Source organism: Podarcis cretensis (assembly GCF_951804945.1).
Source record: "Podarcis cretensis genome assembly, chromosome: 12".
NCBI classification, from domain to species: Eukaryota; Metazoa; Chordata; class Lepidosauria; order Squamata; family Lacertidae; genus Podarcis; species Podarcis cretensis.
Window position 1 is genome coordinate 32,676,184 of NC_137181.1, and position 24,336 is coordinate 32,700,519.

Below are 24,336 nucleotides of genomic sequence, written 5' to 3' on the forward strand. Positions count from 1 at the left end.
AATCACTTGCTGTACCTATTCACTGAGCAGACCTTGCAAGGATTTTGTTTTCTCCCTAGGCAGTTGTTCCGTCAAGAGATTCTAAAACTTAAGTGCAACGGAAGACACTCATCAAGTTCAGAGATAAAGGGTTTGTGCGTTTAAAAAATACCTTGCATCTTATTTTAAGAGCTCAAATCGGGTAAACCTTTGTCCGTGACACAAGAAGAGGAGGAGTTTGGATTTGATGTCCTGCTTTATCACTACCCGAAGGAGTCTCAAAGTGGCCAACATTCTCCTTTCCCTTCCTCCCTCACAACAAACACTCTGTGAGGTGAGTGAGGCTGAGAGACTTCAAAGAAGTGTGACTAGGCCAAGGTCACCCAGCAGCTGCATGTGGAGGAGCGGGGATGCGAACACGGTTCACCAGATTACGTGACTACTGCTCTTAACCACTACACCATCACACTGTTATCACGATTTAATATGACAGCAGTTGGCAGAAGCTGCTGCTTCAACCACTCAGGACCATTCTCCAGTCACAAATGATGCTGAATTAAGTTCCTGTTACTTTGCTGTCTGCGGCAACATTAAGCCAAAAGGTTTAACTTCAAGCCACTCTGCTATAACAGTAAAGCAGCTGGAGAAAGAGAGGTAAGCAGAGGTTGGAGAAAGGACTGCAAGCAGAGAGTGTCCTATTTGCCATTCTTTAGTCCTCATGGGAAACTCAAAACTAAATGTGATGCATCCAGAGTGGCAAAATGAGAAACATCTGTGGTCAACCTGAGGCAGCTCCTTCTCCCTTGGGTGCCTACCCATAATAGCAAGCCTTGAGTTAGAGGCCAGGTTGATGTCAGCAGGTTCCAGGGAACCTTGTGAGATGGGTGGTTGAGTGGGTGGAGTCATGGTAAGAGTCAAAAGAATGAGTGGCATTGAGTGGAGAAGTGTATTGTGATAAGACACTAATATCAGCATACGTTAGCAATTCGTATTAATCACTTTTTTAAATAACAATTTATTATAAATATTATGTAATATGTGTGTTGCTGTTTTAGTTTTATGTACATATTTTTTATATAACAAGTGCTATGGCAATGATCTAAATAAGCAAGCAAACAAAACGTTAACCTTAAATCAAATTATTCAAAACAGTCCTTAGATACTTTCATTATTAATTAAACCATTGACCTGAAGAAATGCTTACTGGACTGAGTTCAGTGACATCCCATTCAAGATATTCTGCAACGTGCATCATCTGAGCGATAATGTTTTCCAGTTCCTAGGCATGAAAGCAAGATACATGATCCTTGTTAAACATACTTACAAAAATGCTTGTTAATTTATGCATATTTCTCCTTGAATTTAATGAAGTTAACTGAATTGTTTTAACACAAACTAAACAGGTATTTTAAAATTTAATTGACAATGTTTTGTTTTGTTTTTTGGTAAAACAAGTATTAAACATTAATTCATCTTGCTGAAATAACATAATAACATTTTAGAATTTTCGTACTGGAACATGACTGAAAGCAGAAAGGGACTACAGAATCAAGCAGGGTTGGCAAGTATTGATGGTACCACACAGAAAGATCCATGTCTTGTTTAAAAGCCAGTTCCACAGATCTAAGCATATATGGGGTGAGGTAATCCTTCAAGTAAACTAGTTTCAAGCTGTTGAGAGCTTTATATACCAACGGTAACATCATGTACTGTTGCTCTCAGGAAAAACTGTGCAAATAAACATGGCTGTCTCTGTGGAGTCATGGAGGCAAATAATTATTTTTTTTTCTGCACAACTACATACAACTTAAGTGCTTCATTCCAATCTGCCACTTGAAAACTTTTTTTTATAAAAAATGTTTATTTTCTTGCCTTGCTTATACAAATCCCTGTTTCATTTACATGGATTTCTTACATTGGCTTAAATCTAAAAGGTATTGTTTAGCAAGTGGAAAGAACTTCCTCACAAAGCAGTGGTTTTGTGAGATCACTTTGGTGATTTGTTCAGCGAAACTTAGTTCCCACTGACATCAGTTATGACTCAACAAGTGCAAACAGCTTAGTCGGGAACAGCTTATTTGGGATCAAACTCTACAGCTGCAATTTTGATGAAACTATCTGTTGTGTATTTAACACAAACACCTGCAAATTCTTACAAATTTTCTGTTTCTGTCACATTACAACATTAACAAATGCTGCTATGAATTAATAAAATTACCGAGCTATCCAGGAAACCATTGCCATCTGTGTCATACAAGCGAAACATAACTGAGGAGAAAGAAAATATTAAAACCATTATGTAAGAAAGCAATGAGCTCATATTTTTAATTTACGTCATCAATAGACCAGAACCCTACACAGAATTAAGCTATACTAAAACCAATGGTAGAATTTACCATCCTCCCACATACTGCCATCATTTGCAGTATGCAAATGTGAAGGGAGCTGTAGTTCAATACATCTGAATGATCATAGTTTCCACAGCCTGACTTAAGGTTTCACCTGAATCAACCTATCATCTTTTTCTGAATGAGGGCAACCACATATATTTTAACTCAGTTTTCAGCAATATTTAAATATTAAATATTTTTAAAGCAAGAATCTATAATGAAACAGCAAATGCCCAACCGGGGAAATATTCACTAGAAGTGTCAATTCCCTTCCCCACCCTATGCCCTCCCCTTGAAAAACCAGATGTGATCAATCATTGCAATCACCTATCATATGTAAGTTGGAGACTTGTACGCATCTTACTTCCCCTCATAGCTTATTTCTTTTTTAAAAAAATAATCATATTTTTGTACAGAAAATGAATTTATATGCATCACATGTGAACTGGGTAATTTACAGGTATAGCCAATATCCACGTTCCTTGTAGCGTCATCACATGGCTTCATGGGCCAGTTGTATCTGAGAGTGCTTAGCACACACATTCTTTGAGTTCCATAAATCTATAACCAGGCAACAGCCTGGGGTCCATGTGTGCAGAAGGAAAGCAGTTTCTGTGAACCAGTCTTAGGCCCGGTTTGCATTCTATGTTAAAACCCTAGTAAAGTAAAGTAAAATAAAGTAAACATTGGCTTAACATGCACAGGTGCTTTGCTTCTCTCCCATTCCTAGTGGGTCACACAGGCAGCCACAAACAAACAAGTCAGAAGCAGCATAAGGCAAAAACAAACCTTGGCTTGCCACTCATGTTATATTTGGAGAGAAGCAAACCAGCAGCCTAGGTTCGGACAACACCACAAGCCAAACTTTGGTTTGTTCTTCCCCTGCGTGGCACAGGCAATGTGTCAGGTGGGAGGAGGCAAGAACTCATGCACATTAAACCACAGTTTATTTTAAACTGTAGTCTAACAGGGCATGCAAACCAGGCCTTAGAAATCCATCCATCCATCTCTCATTCATGTACATGCACACCACACATTTTAATGAAATATAACAGAAAGGATCACACTAAGAACACAATACAGTTAGATCCATATGAATGAAATCTTCAGAAAATAAACTGCTTCACGTGACATCCTTAGGCAAGTTATGTACTTTACAAACAGGACAAGAGTGTGACTCTTATCTCTCAGCTTGCAGTGAACCTGAATCTCCAGCAGATAGAGCCTACTGTCTACAATTTCACAGCAAATGTTATTAACAACCCATACTGCTACCAAGTGCATCAAAGACCTGAAAACATTCAAGATCTTGGGTTTTTAATGAAAGGAGTGCAATTCAGTCAATATTACACACTTTTAACTCTTACTGGTTTTTAAAGGAGGAGAAGGTGGGGCCCCAAAGGGCTTAACTAGACAGACTGAATGTTTTGGTCCACAGATTTGCATAATGGGTTTATTTTGTGGGTACGGCAACCTCTCTCTTTGAGTTGCTTTTTACATTTAAATGACATCATGAGCTCAGCCGTACTTGCAGTCTAATGGAACAAAGATCCATCTTTGGGTTCCAACTGAGTTTGGATCATTTCCATTCTACAGGTAGCAAATCCGTAAAACATCTTCTGGAAAACAAACTGCTTCAACAACTATTGATAATGGGTGATTAAAGTTGTAATCAGAGGAGATTCATTGGAAACCAATGGATTTAAGTCAACTGATTTAAATGGGTCTACTATGAATATGACCTGCATTGGATATCGCCCAGGTGCTAATGGTCAGGCCCTTGCCTCTCAGAGCTTTTCTACAAAATGAGCTGAAATCAGTTTTATTAATCCCACATCTTTTAAGCATGTTAATTGTCAAAATCTGAAAAATCAGCTGATGCAGGTTTTATGAAAATGTATCATGTCATTTTCATGTTAAAGTTGATCGTATGGGCCAGGATCAAATAATGATCATTACATTTTTTTATAAAGTGGGAAATTTGTGACATTCTGGCATTTGAATTTTCATAATTGATTGAATTCAATTAACTTTTACTCAGAGTAGACCCACTGAAATGGGTCCAATGGGTGTACTCTGAGTAAAACCTCTCTATTTACAAATGATGATCCAAATAAATAGGTACACACTTGAGTTTATAAAACCTAAGAGAGAAAGTTGAAAGCAAAGCTTCAGAAAATCGATTTATATAATCACATTATATATATCCTCATACGTGGGTCAATAAACCTTGAATGGAGATTGTAGCAAATAGTCATAAACATCTTTTACACCTCAAATTTGCAACAATTAGATACAACTGCCATTGGTTAACTGAGTTTAAAAAAAAACACAAAAAAACCCAGCACGGATATACTTTACGTATACTACATACATTCTAGTTTGTCTTCAGGTCTTCCTCTTTCAAGAAGGGAAAGATAACAAACAATATCTTTCAACTGGATAACTTCTGGTATGTGCAAAGTGGAGGGCGGTGGGCGAGATGGTGTCATGCTTTTAGTAATTCGCAAACCTGAAATAATATTCACATTTTTTATTTTAAGAAAATGCTTACCAATAAAACAGAGCTTTTTAAAAATGACTTCCCACATTTGATTTCCTGCCCAGAAAAACTTATTTCTCCCTGTAGCATCTGTGAAATCTGTTACCATTTTTTGTACCAATGATGGGCAAAACCTAGAATGGAGAACCACTGCCTCCTTGGGACAGATCCTGTCTCTGGAGGGGCCCTGTCTAGCCTCCTTCACCCCCACTACCCAACTGAGCGGTAGATTAGCGTTTCCATTAGAAGGAAGGAAAACAGCAACAGAGCAATCTTTTCAGTAGCTGCTTTTCTTTCTTGTTGGACACTGAGAAAGTGGCAGAAGAGTGAAGGGAAGTTGGAGAACAAGAGGATAAAGTTCAGCTAGGATAATAAAAAGGGAGTACAATGAACGCGGTATTCTATGTTCTGCTATTCCCACCAGTTTTTCAGATACAAATGTGAGGAAGAGAATAGCAGCTGTCCCAAACACCAAAGATGCCTTAAATCCTTAGCCTGGTGGAAAGCATCAGTTGAAAGCAACCTGCCATTAAACTCCTTAGAAGGGACAGGAACAGTTCTGGAAGGCAGGGTTAAGTGCAAGTGTAGAAGGAGGGAGAGGAGAGTCAGAAAGACCCCAGTCCATCGATACAATGATAAACAGTCATTACTTCTCCCAAAGAATCCTGGGAACTGGTTTGTTAAAGGCTCTGAGAACTGTTAGAAGGCTGGGTTTCTCCATTATAAAAACTGCAAACTAAAGCTTTTCACCATGCTCATAAGCATCTCTCTCTCTCTCTCTCTCTCTCTCACACACACACACACACAGAGAGAGAGAGAGAGAGAGAGAAACTTTTGTTTAACACCCAGCTTAATTTCAATGAATCAAAAGGTTTCTCACTTCTTTTGTTAGGTGTCCAAATGTTTTTAATTAACGGTACTATGCTACTGGTTCTTTGCTCCCCAGGTTAACTGTGAATATTTGCACCTTCATGTAAACTTACCTGCCGTTATTTTTTAAAACAGCATAGTATAATTTGAATGTGCAACTTTTGTCTTTGAAGGCAATTTGGGCACAAAAAGCCCTCTTAGAACGCACCATTTATTTGCTTAGTGCAAGGAACAAAACCTACTAAATATTAATTAACAGCAATCCCCCGAACAGCACATTATCCAAACAAAAACAAGACAATTAAAGTCCTTGTACAAACCATGGCAGTAACACAAATACAATCTGGTCCCAGTAATTTCAATGGGCATTGAGTGTTGGAAGGGGGGGGGGGGAGCCTAAATAAGAACTAAGTGGTATACTGAAGCACCCCCAGTCCTTGTGCTTCAATAGAAAATGCAGAGGCCTACTATCCATGTAACTTTTGGTACTTAATGAATATCGTGTGAGTTTGTGTGGGGCCAGATTTGCCTAAATTCCTGGGTGCCAGATTCACCCCATAATACCTGGATGTAGTAAATGTCAGATCTAATGAAGTTCTGATTAAACGTTGCTAAACACAGAACCCCTGCTGGATTTAGTTATGCTAACAAGCCAAGCCAACTTGTCAGTGCCAGCTGGATGGCCAGATGCTGGATGGCCCATTAGCTGGAAAGGCCAGTGGTGGCCCATCAAGGTAATCATTAGAAGGCAAGAGTGCCAGGCAAGGGGGAGTGGGGCCCATTCTTTCCTGTGTGCTAGTGGGCAGATGCAAAGCACAGGTTTAGCATTTCAGCTTTGAACTATGTAGGCTGTGGGGAGGCCCCTAGTGTTGGTTAGCAGGGAGAAAGAGGAGGTGGAGGGGGCAGAACTCCATGTGAACTGGGGAAGACAGACTGGAACGAAGAGACACAGAGAATGGCTTTTTACTGCCCTTTGAATCCAATGCTGCCCTCAAGAGGGGAGCCAGACCCAGTGGCGTAGTGTGGGTTATCAGCACCCGGGGCAACGCAAGTAATTTGCGTCCCCTAACCCGTGGATTTGCACCCCCTAACCCGTGGATTTCCCTAACCCCCAGATGTTGCGCCCGGTGTGGCCGGCCCCCCCTGCACCCCCCACGCTACGCCACTGGCCAGACCCTCACAGAATGTGAATGCTCTGCAATCCCACCATCTAGGGTCAGATTGTATATATGTCTAAATAAAACCCATATGTCATAAAGACATCACAGTCTCTGCTGTTCCTCATTGTCCCCAAAGGGAACACAGACCCTGGTAAGCATGCCTGCAACCTCTGGAATCTCGCAACGCTCATGGAGATTGGGGCAGCGTGTAAAAATATTAAGGGAGTAGGTGAATAAAACACTGGGAAGCACCTATGAAACTTGGAACTAAGGTTGTCCACTGAGCATTTCGGGGGTCGAACTACATGTCCTGGTTCCACTGAAAACAATGCTTTGAGAAGAGTGGTTTGGATTGGAGAATCAGCTGGGGGTATTAACCATTCCCCTGTCAAACTGTTGCCTGAACAATGGCTTTTCCTCCTACAACATTTTCAAACATGTATTTGTTAAAGACTACATTCAGCACGGCTAACTCCAGCAAAGCTCCTGGCGTGAACCTTTATTCCTCTCTGCCCAAATTAAAGTTGTGACTGCTGTTTTTCTCCCTCTCCCACTAGCTGAAGGCTGAGTCATCCCTAAAAGATGTGAGTCACTAAGGAGTATTAAAGCCTTTTCATTAAATCCTCAATCAGGTGGCACGTTAACCAAAACTATAATGCTAGGTCCAGTGATAACAATAACAAAGACAGCCGAACACCACATTTTATCTATTTATTTACTTACCACCTGGAAGGAGCGGGGGCTTATTCTTTACCATAGGACTACTATAAGGGATTTTGCTGCCAAATGAGGTAAATAGGTGCTCACAAAATTCTTCTGGGAGGTCAGCCTCCAGGAAAGTCTTCATAAATAACTTGAATCCTTCTAAGTCAATTGTCTGTAGAAGAAGACAGGGAATTATCTATACCTGAGTATTTTAGGATGAAACGTAATCTTTTGTTTTGAAAAGTGGCACATGAATTTCTAAAAATATATAAAGATCATTGCAGGCACAAGGCCTCTATCACACATGGGATGTGCACACATATGACCATTTTTCAACTGACACTGAATTCTATATTTCGTTTATACTTATTGGCCCAGTTTGTATGTCACAGCAAACCAGACTTAATGATTCACAGTGAACACACCTATCTGAGCTGTCTGTTTCCTCCACATACTAGTGAGGACAAGACAAACCATGATCCCTGGCCTTAGTGTTATGTCTAAACCAGAGATAATAGTTGTTTCACTCCAGCACCATGCAATGCAGGAATCACAACTAAATCATCCATGACAGATGGTCATATGTTTAAAAACTTCCAATGAAGGAGAGTCCACAACCTCCCAAGGGAGTGTGTTCCACTGTCAAACAGCTCTTACTGAAAGAAAGATCTTTCTGATGTTTAGTTGGAATCTCCTTTCTTGTAACTTGAAGCCATTGGTTTGAGTCCTACTATCTGGAGCAGGAGAAAACAAGCTTGCTCCATTTTCCATGTGACAGCCCTTTAGATATTTGAAGATTATCATCACATCTCCTCTCAGTCCCCTCTTTTCCAGGCTAAACATGTCCAGCTCCCTCAACTGTTCCTCCTAAGGCTTGGTTTCCAGACCCTTGATCATCTTGGTTGCCTTCCTCTGCACATGTTCCAGCTCATCAATATCCTTCTTAAATTGTGGTGCCCAGAACTGGAAACAGTATTCCACGTGTGGTCTGAGCAAGGCAGAATAGAGTGGTATCGTTACTTCCCTTGCCCTGGAAACTATACTTTGGCTGATGCAGCCTAGGATAGCATTAGCTTTTTTTGCTGTTGCAAAGGACAAAAGGTAAAGGACCCCTGGATGCTTAAGTCCAGTCAAAGGCGACTATGGGGTTGCAGCGCTCATCTCGCTTTCAGGCCAAGGGAGCTGGTGTTTGTCCACAGACAGCTTTCTAGGTTATGTTGCCAGCATGACTAAACCACTTCTGGTGCAAAGGAACACCATGACAGAAACCAGAGTGCACGGAAATGCCATTTACCTTCCTGCCACACATACACCCCACCCCTCCAGCAATAGTCAAACTCTTAACTGTCTATGGCTCAACACTGTTGATGCTGATTTTTGTGGGTGTAGCAGGAGGAGGGAGGGAAACTTATTAAGTACTGATGCTAAAGGTGCAGCACTTCTCCATCACATGAATTTCATCCTTGGTCTTCTAAACGACAATATTAGAAAATAGCAATCTGTTTTACATACTTTTAGATTAAGACTGCAAATTCTTCCAGTCCGGTAAGGAGCAACTTCTTATTTGTATGAAGGCAAAGAATGCAGTACACAACACCAGAATACAAAACTAATGAAATAGCAGACTCTGCATCTGTGATGTCTTGGAAGAAATATCCTGAGAGCAGTTTTAATGGGAGAGGGAAGCTTATTCATTTTTACAGCTGGTGGTCAAGAATATTCATCCACTTTATTATGTCCCTGCGTTACCAAGCTTGTGGGAACCATGTGAGGTAAGAATTATTAGTCCATACTGTCCTCTAAATACAGCTGCACACTCCTGCTCTGTGTGTCATGGCAAACACACTAAAAATAAATTGCAATATCTATATGCAAACAGCTACAAATAATGGGATACCTCTTTTCCCTAATTGCAAGGGAAAGCAAGCAAGATGCCTTTGCCCTACGTAGTCCGACAAATGCACAGCCACCATAATCATAAATGAAAACAATATGAGAAGAGAGGGGTGGTGAATCATACTGAAATCATTTACGACACCCATAACCAAAAATCATGTGTGGCATAATTTAGAGAATATTATGAAGCATGTCAATAAGAGTGATACATGCACAGGCTGCACAATATATTTTGTTGAAGCATCCTTATAAAGTTCCTTTAAGCATGCACCTGCTCCATCCAAGAGGCTGGTGACTAGTAGGTATACAAATACAAAGGACATAGTTCCTCATTCTCGAGGTGTACAATGTGAAAATAGCCAAAGGAGGTTCAAAACCATGCAAGACTATATATAAAGAAATATATTTCTATCGCTCTAACTTAGTCTATTCTTTCCCATGCTCTTAGGTGGAATCTACACACACATAAAAAACGCTGCGAAAATGCTTTTTGGGGAAAAAAGTTTCGAAAAATACATTGAATTTTTGCATAGCTCACTGTTGCCATCTAGTGTCACATTTGTATATTTCACTTTACAACACATTTGAAAAGTTTTATTTGCAGCTGTGTAACTTTGAAAGCATGTCAAAGTGCAAGTAGATAAATAGGTACCGCTCTGGCGGGAAGGTAAATGGCGTTTCCGTGCGCTGCTCTGGTTTGCCAGAAGTGGCTTAGTCATGCTGGCCACAAGACCTGGAAGCTGTACGCCAGCTCCCTCGGCCAATAAAGCAAGATAAGTGCAGTGCAAGTAGATAAATAGGTACCGCTCCGGTGGGAAGGTAAATGGTGTTTCCGTGCACTGCTCTGGTTCGCCAGAAGTGGCTTAGTCATGCTGGCCACATGACCTGGAAGCTGTATGCCGGCTCCCTCGGCCAATAAAGCAAGATGAGCGCCGCAACCCAGAGTCGGTCATGACTGGCCCTAATGATCAGAGGTCCCTTTACCTTTTTTAACTGAGTCCTTACGCCTCAAAATGGGACCACAAAATAGGAGCCAATCTATCTCACTATCAAGAGACCTTTCTAAGTTAAGGGGTCATTATGAACAAGGGCGTTCACAGGTGACACGGTAGAAGAGCATCTCATTCTACAGATAAGGACTTTGACAAAAGCAAGTCAGACACACCAGCTTAAAGCCACAGTTTTACAAAATATGGACCAAGACAATGAATCACTAGTCTCTAGTTCCAACAATATCTATAAGACCCAGTGTCATGAATTAAGCTCCTCCTGCTATTCTGTGACTGGAGTTTATAAGGATAATTAGGCAACTAGATAATGCATTTCATGCGAATTCTGAAAATCTGATTGTTCATATACATAATGCTCTATCCATCTCTTTCGGAAAATAAATAACATACAGTCCAATCCTGATCTCCATGAGTATTCCAATGTGCACACAATGCTATTATAAGTAGGCTCACTTACTCCATATAATACTGGAGCTGTTCTGTACATACCACAAGGATGCAATCTTAACAGGAAAGTTCATGTATATGACAGCACAATGGAGACCCTCCCTTTGCAGGGTCCAACAAAACATGTGTGTCTTCACCTTTCACACAAAACAGCGGCAATAAAGTCTATTCATGAGTTTCCCAACAAACCATGGTGCAGGTGGGGTGGAACAGTATGAAAGTGAAGTAACCATGAAGTCTATAGTCTACATTTTCTGTAACTGTATTGTTTTTGCAGAGGTGCATGCAACTAGAAAAAAAGTATCAAGAGTTCTGCAAAGCTCCATAAAATCAGTAACATCCCAGATACATTATAAACAAACAAAACCACCAACGGTGCTTACTTGTTTAAGAATATCTTGCTTCTGGAGTGCATGAAAGGAAAATATATATATATAAATAATAGTAATACAGTCCAGCAGTTCTGAATTTCTTTTCTTTAAAAAACAGCATTTTCAGCTGAAAGTCTTTTTACAACTACGAAGATAAGAAAGTAATAATGTGGTAAGTGATAATAAGTCTCTTTATATGTAGCTAGTAATAAGCACAAAGAAATTGCTCTAGCACAAACTAACAAATGGTATAAACTTTGGACAGCCCCCTTTTTGGCCATGTAGCAATGTCACTTCATTTGCATATGAATTAGCACACCAGGAAGGCACAAGTTACCATGTCTGGTGTGGGTCTGGAAAATCGCTAACGTTGCAGGAGTACGATTGAAGGGTCCAGCTGAAACAAGACCCCAAATGGGTAAGTTCTGGTTGCTTGTTTCCACCATTTTTAATGTAGGTGTGCAAGGAACTGCTATATTTGTACTGAATGTTCCCAGTGACCAGGCTACCTTTAATGATCTAATTACACCCAACTCTGCCCAATTTCTCTCACTTGACAAAGTTGAATCTCTCTCTATGGTTCTAAAGGGGATTCAGCAGCATCTCACACTCATCATTACAAGCATCCATTAATTTCATTCCCATTTTACAAGTAAGGAATTGAATGAAATATTGCACACATGACCACAATCAGGATATGGTTCAAAACTGCCACACTGCCACATTTAGGTTCTGGATGCAAGACACCACCTGCCTATAAATTATATGCATGTGGGCTCACTGGATGGTCTTGCCAAAATCATGGGCACAGAATACACATAGGTTTATTCAGTTCACAAAGCAAAAACCATGCATGGAGGGTGGAGACCAGCAGCCAAAACCCTGGCTGCAGCTCTTTGCACAGGGCTGTTGATTTGCCAGAGTCCAACTTTATATCAACTGGAGCACAAAGTGTCAGGCAACTTTAGAAATTGAAAAGAGAGCAGAAAAAGTAATCCTGCAGAATGCAAAACATTAATTTCAATCAACTAGTGCAAATATCTAAAAGTTAGAAAAGACAGACAAAGTTACCCCTTCAGGATTGTACTTTGCTAGCACACCATTACCATGGAATTCTTCCAAAACATCCTTAATTTTCTTTGTAGAATCTGCAAAAACAATAACGGATAACATCAATTTATTCATCTTGTACAAAACAAGGAATACAAAGTACAGTACATTTAAATCAGTCATCCATCCTAAAACCAAAGCCTGTTTTCAACAAATAGTCCAAATTTCAATCCTCCAAATGAACAGAAGGAAAACCAGCAGAATGGCAGAAGATTAGATAAACATTAATGAATAACAACACATGCATAGGCTGAATTATAAACATTAATGCTTCTCCCAGCAGTTATTTAAAAGTTACTTATTGCTGCCTAAATCATACTACTACAATACTATGCACCATATAGAGTGAGTACCAAGAGAATGATATCCAAGGATTCCCAGACAATATTGAAGCAAAATCCTTTTAAGTCCTAGAGAAAAAAAATAGGTTTTTCCAAGAACAACCAGAAAAAAAATAGCAGTTCTCAGTCCCATCCTTCATCAGAGATGTCTGGTAGAAAAGCAAGGACAGGAGGCATGGGGATCACAAGGAGCCTAACATTATGACCTTATAGGAAACTTTTAAGATTTCAGAACCACTAATGAGGAATAGCAAGCTTAGAAGAACAAGAGGTCAATGAGTTTATAATCTTAAAAGAAGAGCAATATATAATTACTAATAGGTGGTGGAAAATGTAAACAGGAACATAAAATTCATGAGCTACATGAAAATGTAAACTGAGATAACTTCTCAGTTATCTGCTTCATAGTGTTCTTGTGTTTATACTTGTACACAAATTGCAACAGCTGGTGTTTTAATTATTAGTTTCAATGCTTAGTTGTTTAGACGTGTTTGCATTTTATACTCAAAGACCAGTGGCTGTTGCAAATAGAAGCCATAGCAAAAGCAAATCAGTCAGAGACTGTGGCACTCGGGGAAAAAAGGGTGTGAACATTTTCTCTCTGTTCCATGTTCTCAATGAAAGTTGCACACGCAAAGTGCTGCTACTTGCCGCATTAGGGGAAACTTGCGCACAGAATGCAGGTCAAAGTGCCAGGTAGGGGTTTTTGTGTGTCTTACATGTGTGAAAGAAATTGATCAGGGTCAGCCTTCTCCAGCCCGCTATCCTCCAGATGTTATAGATTACGACTCCCATTAGCCTCAACCAGCACGTCTGTTGTTATAGTCCAAAATACACGAAGGCCACCAGGTTGGGGAAGGCTTGTTTAAACTAAAAATGAACTCCATTCTTGATTCAGTATACAGAACCATGAAGTCTCCTAACCTAAATAAACACTCCCTATCAATGGTACCTTACAAATCTAGAACTAGTTTGTAAAACATGGACACTATAAGTCTGCATGATGCATTGGAATTTAAATAAATTATGCTATCTAGTTTTCAAATGCAGTGTATGTCCAGAAGGATGCAAATGTACAATTGTGTACACACACAATGCCTGATTTTACCTTCCTTGCACTTCATAGGATGCTGCTTCAGAGGACTTTTGGGGGACATAGCGGCCAGTACCAGAAGGCACCTAATATTACAAATTGCTTTGCATTCTGTTGATGTAAACATCACAAATTTACTGAGTGGCAGTACAAGTTTCAGAAAATCAGGGATTGTGACAATTTAAGTATCAATTACAGTGGTACCTCAGGTTAGGAGGTCCGTTCTTAACCCGACACTGTTCTTAACCTGAGGTACCACTTTAGCTAATGGGGCCTCCCGCTGCTGCCATGCGATTTCTGTTCTCATCCTGAAGCAAAGTTCTTAACCCGAGATACTATTTCTGGGTTAGCGGAGTCTGTAACCTGAAGTGTCTGTAACTTGTGGTACCACTGTATCCATAAAACAAGAACAAAAATCAAGTAAGTAGCTCTTAATTTACTCCCTTCTTATATAATCTATATCCTGTTTCCAAATCTCTGGGGTTTTGTGAGGGCATAACGTTTGTTTTTATTTTTTTTGACAGGTTTGCAATCTAATTTTATTTTCAAAGTGATTTATGCTGCAATCCTAACCTCCCCCACCCCCACCATGCCATTTATTTGGGAGTAAGCCTCATTGAATTCAAGAGGACTTACTTCTGAGTAGACACAGTTAGGATTGTGCTGTGATGTATGTGCTGGTACTTTCTGGATGTACAGAAAAAGCAAGTGTCCATCAAAATATGCCCCTACCCCAGTGCACAAAAGGCAACAAGTTCTCTTTAAGAGCAAAGAGTTGCCACTGCTATGGCTGCAATTTATTGAATTAAGAATCTGAATTCTAATCCCACCCACACCAAGTGGAACTCTAAAATACCGAAGGAAATGGAGAAATAAGAATTCTTCCAGTTAATGTCTGCATTTACAAGCACCCCCCTCACTTAATTAACAAGAGTGGGGATGGAGAGGTTAGCAAAAAAACTGCAAAATGAACCTTAAACCTTCCTAATACAAGACATAAAAAAATGGAAGTTTTCCCCTCTGCTGTAAACTAGTCTGTCTATTGCATTTTCTGAAAGCAGAGTTTTTATTATGTACTTTCATTTATGTGTATGCCTTGCGAAAATGTCTACACAGCAAACTGGATAGATGCAAGGTATAAAAAGTGCTAACCCAAAGTGAGAGGATGTGGGCTGATTTATATCAGTTGCATCTCAGAAATGTCTTATATTATACAAAAAGAGTTAACAGGCTGCTTGAAATAAACAAATAGCGCTGGCTTCATATATCTTTCCTTGTTTCCGAGGGTAATTAATATGCTGCAACCACAATGGTTAGATCAGAATGAAGTGTGATGTCAAATTTGTTAGGAGAGAGGGAGAAAAATAGCTTCAAAAGTTTCCAGTGAGAAAGAGCTAAAAGGTTTTGCATATACTGTACCTAAAATACGTCATTCAGTCACTTTAATAGCAATTTCTTTTCAATTTACATTAGCTGGGCTTGAATTGAATTTCAAGGCTGGATCAAATTTTGCCCAGTGTTCTGAACAAAATGTCAAAGAGCCAACTTTATCCTAGTCAAACCAAATTTTAGAAACAGAACACTTTAAAAAAGAAAAAGAAAACGAAAGCTATCAAGACGATTCTGGGATTCCAAGTTGTGCCCCAAAATTGGTTTCCTTGAAATGAAGAGGACAGGTTTATGGCATTTCTATGATGTAAGGTTTTATGTACATATGCATGGAGGCTGAACGTAATATAGAAATTTGCAACATTAAAACCCCAGTAGATCCTCTTCTCCCGTTAGGTTTCTAACCAGCGGACTTGCAGGACTCTATTTTCAGCAGTCTCTCTCACAACAAAGAAAATCTACTCCAGATTTTCTTTCCTTCTGCTTCAGATTAAGCTGCAAAGCCTCTGGATACACAGTCATCTAGCCTCTGGCCATACTTACTTGCCAGAGTACAAAATATCCTGGCCTCTAGTATGGTAGCTGGTGGTTTTATTGAAAACTTTAAACAGGCAGCAGAGAGATCGTAGAAAATTTAAGATTTCTTTTTATCTCGCCTTGGAAAAGCACAAAGGTATGAATGCATGAGTTACTCTATATATCATTTTCAGACTGAGCACATAGCCTCTTGAGCTCAAGGAAGGTCAATCATCACTGGATCAGGGCCACTTGCAGTGAAACAACAACCTAACGGAAAACAGATCTGGGCCTCTATCATCAGTTTTCAGAGGCCTTTCATTAATTGATACGGAGTTTTGGAAGAGTTCCCAGAAATGGGAACCTTTATGCATTCAAGAGTTAATTGTCAAGGCAGAAAATATATTTTATATATATATATATATATATATATATATATATATATATATATATATTGTACCTTGGAAGTCAAACGGAATCAGTTCCGGAAGTCCGTTCAACTTCCAAAATGTTCAGAAACCAAAGTGTGGCTTCTGATTGGCTGCAGGAAGTTCCTGTAGCCAATCAGAAGCCGTGGAAGCCCCATTGGACATTCGGCTTCCAAAAATAGTTCGCAAACTGGAACAGTCACTTCCGGATTTGCGGCATTCGGGAGCCAAAACATTCAAGAACTAAGCTGTTTGAAAACCAAGTACAAATAGACACACACAGACACACACAGACACACACACACACACAACTGAATAATTTCTCTCTCTATATACATATGTTTACTTACAAAAAAATTGTTATGACAGCAAATTGCATTTGGACACTTTTATGTCTTACATTTTCATATAGCTGAAAATTTGATACAAATACACAGAAATATAAAAGTTTTAAAAAATTGAGTACTTACATTCTGCATACTTCTGAAGCTGAGAGAATTCCGAAGGACTGAGGTTAGCCCATTTCTCCGTGTTCATCATAATGATGGCAAAGTGCAGTTACATACCAGTCTTGTTGTCTGCTTCAAGTGGAGGTAATCAAAATACCCCCCAGGAGTTTTTACAGTTTAGTTTCTCAAATTATCAGATATCCAGGAAGAAGAAAATCAATCTGCGCTAACTTCTAGATGGTGCCAATTTTCTGAAGCTTCTGGCACTGATGGTATATGAAAACACTGTTAAAAGAAAAGTAAAAGTCACGATTAGGAGATGCAGAAATGTGCATGTGCTGCTTTTGATGATATATGCTAAAATATTCCTAAACATTCCATGAGTATGGAAAATCATTTTTGTCTGCCACAACCACCAACAGCTTTAGACATGGGAAATTCCCAGACTTTATGCAGTTAGTTGCCCTCCAAAGTTTTATGCTTTATTAGGTACACTTTTTAGTTACACTTTTCAGAAGTCAACTCTGCTGAAGATCAGGGCTGGAATTTTGACCCTAATATCATGACTGTCAAGCAGGTTTCACACACTGTATGACAAGGAACTAGGATCTCTGGACAACAGTAAGACTGGACCCTACTATATACTCATCAAATGACGTAACAACTTATTTGGGGGTTCAAATTATGGATGTTGAAGAATTCAGACAGAAACTGCCTATGTTCTCTGACTCATCCCATGTCTAGAAGAGAAATCAATCCAGCAACTATGATTGGCATTCATTGTTATCAGTCTGCAAGCAATACATGACATCTCTCCCCATTTGCATTGGGTTCCCTATAATTATGTAAAATTCCACCACAGTGGCCAGTGAGATGAATGACATAGCTTTTCAGAAACTGAAGTGCAGCAGAACAGAAGCAATGGTACATGCAGCAAACAGGTTAGAATGGAAGCCAATGGCTTCTTATATCCATAACTTCAAATACACATTTTAAACATATATTAAAAATTGATTGCACACACAGTAATCCTTGCACTAACAGAACATTCAGGTAGCGCTACTTCGGATACAACCGTTAAGATTCAAAAAAAGTTTAATAATGCAAGTTAAATCTGCAATGTGTTAGGAGGGAACACACTTTCAACAAGGATAGGAAGTTTTTTTTTATATAGAAAAATGTGAGCCGGAAAATATCCATGACGTACTGCTCAATAACTTGCAGAGCAGAAGTAAAAGCTTACATAACATACAAACCAGACAAGGATGGTTAAGAATCAGAATGGTACATGTTGTGATAGGAATCTTCTTCAAACCTCTGTGCTACTTTTCCAGGGCTGTTCCAGTGGAATTCTTATGCCAAGCATCCCACCTAATACTTCCCGTTATAATAAACTATTTTAGAGCATTTCACCCTCAAGGTGTAATACGGATGTGTCTCAATAGAAGCTTTCATCCTCTTTTATCCTAGTCTTTCCCCCAATTGTTTTATTAAAACAAGGATCCTACTGCACCAAAGTCAATAATTACCGAAGGAGTTCCCTTGGAGACTTTTATTTTCTGGATTCAGCATCTAAACCTCACATTAATTAGTTGGCAAGCAGAATAAAGCACTCTCTCAGCTCAGCTGGCACCTTTGCTTCCTAAATCATATTTTCCCCTCATATGCCAAGTTGTTAATTATTTGAGATGTAAAAAAAAATGCAGTAAACGAACAAATGAACTGTAATAGTTCCAGAGGAAGGGGATTCAGGTGAACAATACAGTGGTACCTCGGGTTAAGTACTTAATTCGTTCTGGAGGTCTGTTCTTAACCTGAAACTGTTCTTAACCTGAAGCACCACTTTAGCTAATGGAGCCTCCTCCTGCTGCTGCGCCTCCAGAGCACAATTTCTCTTCTCACCCTGAAGCAAAGTTCTTAACCCGAGGTACTATTTCTGGGTTAGCGGAGTCTGTAACCTGAAGTGTATGTAACCCAAGGTACCACTGTAATGGTCAAAAGATTTCTGCCTTCTAAAGCATGATGTTGCATGTCATCCATTGCAGGGCTGGAGACAAGGGACAGAGTATGAGTGAAGTCTTTGGGAGGACTCTTGAGCCTTTGCAAAAGTCACATACTAGGCAGAAATTCAATTTGTGGTGCTTTCTGTCCCATAGAGGTGCATTTTTAAGGAAGTTTCACCAGCTGGATTTCTGTCAACCATGCTGGTGTTACAAAGGCACAAGAGCTCTGTCATCAAAACAAAGAAAGTTAGTTTACTGAAGAGCATCTGGTAACCGTCATAGGGAATCCACGGCTATGGCTACAGTCCCATGCATAGTAGCACATAATACTACTAGTATTCAATAGTCTAGGTCAGGTATCCTCAACTTTTCTAACCCAAGACCCACTTTTAACCCAAACATGCATTTAGGGATCTATATATTAATCTCTCACCATATATTTGCAAGATAGTAGTCCTTTTGCTGAAACTCACCAGTGGTCTAGTTGTCTCCCAAAAGTGGATGCAGGCATCTTATTACTTTCTGTATTTATCCTTCACTTTTCAAATAGAACATTGCCCAAGGTAGCATACAAAACATAGAACTTGAAAGGTTACAATAGAAAACCGCACATACAAACTATGTAACTAGCACCGTAAATAAGCCACAAAAATGTCAGCAAGGTAAAAATTATCATCCTTCTAACAATGAACTTGTGTGGTCTCTTGCCTATCATTTTGCTGGTGAAACAGGGCCACCTAATCATAAGGTCATGTTTCCGCGCACTCAGGTACACAAAAAGACATTTGCCTGCAAATAGCTATAATTTTTTCAAATGACCCGACAAGCTCACTTGCTTCAAGGACCTGTGGAATGATGAGTGCATATTGTGGATTGGTGGAAAGAGAACAAGCCAGCCCGCTTGCAGCTGTAGCCACGATCTGGAGAGCGATATGCAACATGAGTTTATGAACAACACTGCTTCCTGCCCTGCACTTCTTTCAAGAGGAAGGAAATTAAAAAGAATACTCTCTTTCTCTCTCTCCTTTCTCCCTCTCTTGAAAACTCCCTTACCAATTTCAGGAGTAGCAGCTAGGCTCAACCCTAAGCTCTTTAGATGCAACACTGGGGAGGTTTCAGGAGGTGCAGCAAGAATAAACTTAACCCTTTCCCCGCTACAAAATTCCTGGGCTTAATAGAAATGGACCTGGTGATTCACCGCAATGCTTTATTGCTGGTCTCTGTCTGTATTTACTTAAAGTTGGCACTAATACTAACTCAAAGCAGTCACCTGGGCAGAGCATGATGGGGAGGCACTGCTCACCTGCCTTTCTAATGTAGAGGTCACTGCCAGCAGCCAAGGGGGAGAGGGGTAGGGAGGTCAGTGTGGGACAGATACAATGGGGGAGTCAATCCAACACACCTGGATAGCTCGGTTGCTTAGAGCATGGTGCTGATAATGTCAAGGGTGCAGGTTCAATCCCCGTATGGGACAACTGCATATTCCTACATTACATAGGGTTGGACTAGATGATCCTCAGGATCCTTTCAAACTCTAGGATTCTATTATCATCACACTGTGGCTACCTCTCTGCCGCCTTATCCCCCTCTGCTACCACCAGCAACCTCCACAATGGGAAGGCAGTTGCACACTGAACATAACTATGCTGACAGAATGTTCTCCTATGCCAGGCATGTAGACAACAAGGAGACATATTGTACTGACAGTACAAAGCTAGTAGCACAAAGATAGCACCCTTGAGAAGCTGAAGACCCAACTCTCACTGGTGCCCAAAACCTCTTCTCCTCTGATTACAGCAAGCTATAAAAAAGGGGAAAGAAAGATCTACAGTCAGTGCAGCTCATTCTGCCATTCGTCTACTGTTAAAATTTGAGGATGTTCTCTGGTTAATTAATATGTCAAAGGAGGAAAAGTTCACAATGGAACTTTCAATAAAATCATGGAGGCTTCATTTCAGGTTACGGCGAATTATTTTTCTGAAAACCAGCTTATTTTTAAATAGATGTCCCATGTAATTTATTGTTGTCTTAACACTTAATGCTATTAAAGCTACTACTGGGATTGCTAATTATATTACATTCCAGAGCTTTAATGTCAGCGTGCAGAGTTCAGTGACAGCCTGCTTCAGCAATTTAATAAAAGAGATTTCATTTGAACAAATCAGCATCAACATTCACATCAATAGCTGATCAAGAAGCTATTGTAAGCCCAGAGAAAGAAAAAGGAATAGGACAGACGCTCTTGTCTGGTAAAATGATGATGCTGTGTATAAACCAGTCATCACTTTTAGTCATCACTGACCATAGACATATTTAGACATAAATGATTTACACATATCACTGACCATAAAGAATGTTCTTAGCCAAATTAGCCTGTGAACATGCTGCGTGGTTGTGCACCCCTCTCAATCCCTCCTCACTTTGTTTCTCCCCTCCTTGAACAAGAAAACAAACCACTGAGCAGCTGACTTTGTATTACCTTAAATTTGGCTTCTCAATCAAAGTTTGTTCGGTGGGAAGAAGGACCACAGGTGTGTGTTAGGACATAACCGTGAACCAGCCACTATATAATTTGTTTTCCTGCTCAAGGAAGGAAGCAGCACAGCAGGGAGTATTCAAGCTACATGTACTACTTTGTCTAACTATGGCTTATAGCCAGCAATGTGTCCAAACAGGGCCAATGCTTGGGTCAATGATGTAGAGAACAATAGAACCATTAGAAGCTTAAATGGTAAATCTGGCAAATTAACTGCAAAGGAGAAAAGGTCTTAGAACATTGGAAGAACATTATATGACTAAGAGATTCCAACATGAAGCAGGAAGGAAGGAAGGAAGGAAGGAAGGAAGGAAGGAAGGAAGAAAGAAAGACAACAAATCAAATACTTTTGACAGATTTCTAGTAGGAATGGAGAGAGGTGAAAAAATATTTAAAACTCTTGTTGTTGTTGTTTAGTTGTGTCCAACTCTTCGTGACCCCATGGACCAGAGCACGCTAGGCCCTCCTGTCTTTCACTGCCTCCCGCAGTTTAAAACTCTTGCACACCCGCAAAAGTTTATCAGGAGTCAACTCAACAAACATAAAGCTCCTTTCAGATGTTTTGCATGGAGAAAATGCACAATCCTAATACCGCCTGACAGCCACACATTTATTTTATCATCTGAAAAGAGATCCCCGTGTTTAAGAAAGCTGATCCACTAGAGTACAGGAAGACTCAGTAAGAGCTTTGGGTTAAGTCAACCCCGCTGAAGCAATGGGATTTTACTCACCTATTTCAATGAATATACGCTTGAGTATGATTAAGTTGGGATCCAACCACTAGTATATTTTCCTTAGTTTAAAAAGACCATACTGTATTTAATATCATGTTTTAAACACTGCAGTGAATATTTCAATTCATGTTTCACATTTTTGGTCTTTCTCTCTAAAAAAATGCACCCATGGTAATTATTTTAAAAATGCTTAAAATGTGCTAGTTAAAATTCTGGGCACACAAAAGCTCCTTCCTTTTCCAGTTGGGAGTACCTTTTGGGTGACAAAGCTAAATCGAATTATCTTTCAGGCTTGATATTACTTTGAGTCATACAAGTGAATACTTAATTCAAGAGCTTTCTACAAAAAATCTCAAGGACCATGTTTTCAGAATTCTAAATGCTTTATTGTAATTCGAAAGAATGTCTGATTTAAAATATAAAGCAGCAAAAAGTCTTCCATTGTATTCTGTATTCGTGCCCCTGCATAATAATGAAAACATATTCTGTATCTTTTTTAATTCTGCTATTGTAAGAAAAATGTTTTCTCTCAGATACGATCTCTCTTCTCGGATCCACTCATTATACATAACATTTATAACTGGAACAATAATATACTTCAGATACTGGCTGTAACTTTTAGTGCATCTATTGTAAGAGAAAATGCCACTGAAAAGAATAGACAGAACAGACTGAAGGCAGAAAAGGTGAAATAGGGATATGTACCACTGCTCGTCGCTTCCAGCAACCACAGACTAGAGACCCTAGTGGATTTGGGGTTCCCAATGTTTGGAATGGGAAGCACAGTGCAATGTGTGCATCCAGGGACCTTTTCCTTCCTTAACCAGCGATAAGACAAGCAGTCTTGACACTGGCACTTCTGCTTGGATTGGTGACAGCTTGTTTGTTTGGGATCCCCTTTCCTTCTTTCATATGGGCCATACAAGCTCTAACCCTGCACATTAGATACCGTTTCCTCAAACTCTTCCTATAATGCACTGTGCATGGGACCAGCTTCTGAAGATCTTTTGGAAACTCCAGTTGGTAGAAATCAGTAACCAAGATGTTGGTGGGCACTCACTCATGGGATCGTATTGCATCAGAGTTGAAGAACCTCAGGCCTGAGGCCCAAATTTGCCCCCTCCATAGCCCTTTATTTGGAATTCTTCCAATGCAATTCTTCCCCAGGTCACCCCCCCACACTGGCTCTGCTTCACATACCTGTTTGTTGTTGTTGTTGTTGTTGTTTTTGCCTAGTTGGAATGTGTCATTGAACTCCGACAAAATCTCTTGCTCAATTTACATTCATTGTTCTTTCTGTCCACTGGACTCACCCACTAATGCCATGTGGCCCCCATAAAGTTGGCCAGAAGGGAATGTGGCCCTCAAATAGAAACAAATTCCCCATCACTGCCTCAAAGCATGTGCACTTCTGGAAGAATAAAGGGATCTCTATGAAAGGACTTGCTTTCACTATGCAATGCACATGGGATGGGGGGGGGGTCTTAGCCTAACATAAAGAACAATTTGTCGAAGAACACGTGTTGTCGTGTGTGTGTGTGTGTTCTGGAAGGAGGAATGGGAATTAATCAACTGTTGCTCCTAGCATCATAGGCCTGTTTATTATTCTTCCACAAGATTACTTAGACACTAATTAATCTTGTAGAATTATAATAAACAAACTTCAAGTGCTGAGGGCAACAGCATAAGGCCCTCGGCTGAAAACAAATAAAGTGATGAAAGGAGGACAAAAAGTATCTGCAAATTATCAGTTCAGACCTCAGTCAATTGTCTGGATGGAGAGTAAGAGGGAGAAAAAGATAAAGAGTAGTGGGTGGCCATCAGAGGCATAAGGCCCCCAACAATTACAACAGGGGAAAACCCTAACATTCACTATTTATTATTTATGTGGGACATTACTGCAGTCAAACCAACCATTCATGTTTTGCTAGATAGGCACATGGAAGGGCTGAGGAACTCACAGCTTTCCTATAAAATTTGCTCGAGAGAACTCTGAGATCACTTCCTTTGTTTGTGTTGACAGGAAGCTGTAACACTACAACTGGGCCTGGGCATCTCTCTTTTTCTTCACCATGCATTGAAGCTGACCACACATGCATGTCTGAGCTCTGCAGCTCAGGGCACCATTTTGAACTTAGATTCTGTACTTTTCTAACTTAGATGTTAGTTATAAACCTGCCTTCATTTTGCTACTGTAACTTCTGGTTTACATTTTATGTAAGTAAGTACTACTTTTACTTCTTCACAAAATAATAAGTGTGTGGCTGTTGTTTTTAAGGGGGAGAAAAGGGGCAATACCAGGAGAAATCCAGTCTGCCTTAAAGCATCATGGATTATTGTTTCAATAATAATAATAATAATAATAAT

At 39.8% G+C, this 24,336-nt stretch overlaps 1 protein-coding gene across 6 annotated transcripts in view; it reads right to left on the bottom strand.

The window, feature by feature from the left end:
• DGKB (diacylglycerol kinase beta) overlaps positions 1-24,336 on the bottom strand; it is a 298,387-nt gene that overhangs the window by 196,360 nt on the left and 77,691 nt on the right. For all 6 annotated transcript variants that reach the window (XM_079947902.1, XM_079947906.1, XM_079947903.1 and 3 more), the window contains 7 exons: positions 16,718-16,981; positions 12,442-12,518; positions 11,383-11,403; positions 7,665-7,818; positions 4,744-4,881; positions 2,198-2,247; positions 1,184-1,258 (listed from right to left, as the gene is read on the bottom strand). In XM_079947902.1, the coding sequence (XP_079804028.1) occupies positions 1,184-1,258; positions 2,198-2,247; positions 4,744-4,881; positions 7,665-7,818; positions 11,383-11,403; positions 12,442-12,518; positions 16,718-16,787 (585 nt within the window). In that variant the 5' untranslated portion in view covers positions 16,788-16,981. The remainder of the gene's footprint in view (positions 1-1,183; positions 1,259-2,197; positions 2,248-4,743; positions 4,882-7,664; positions 7,819-11,382; positions 11,404-12,441; positions 12,519-16,717; positions 16,982-24,336) is intronic.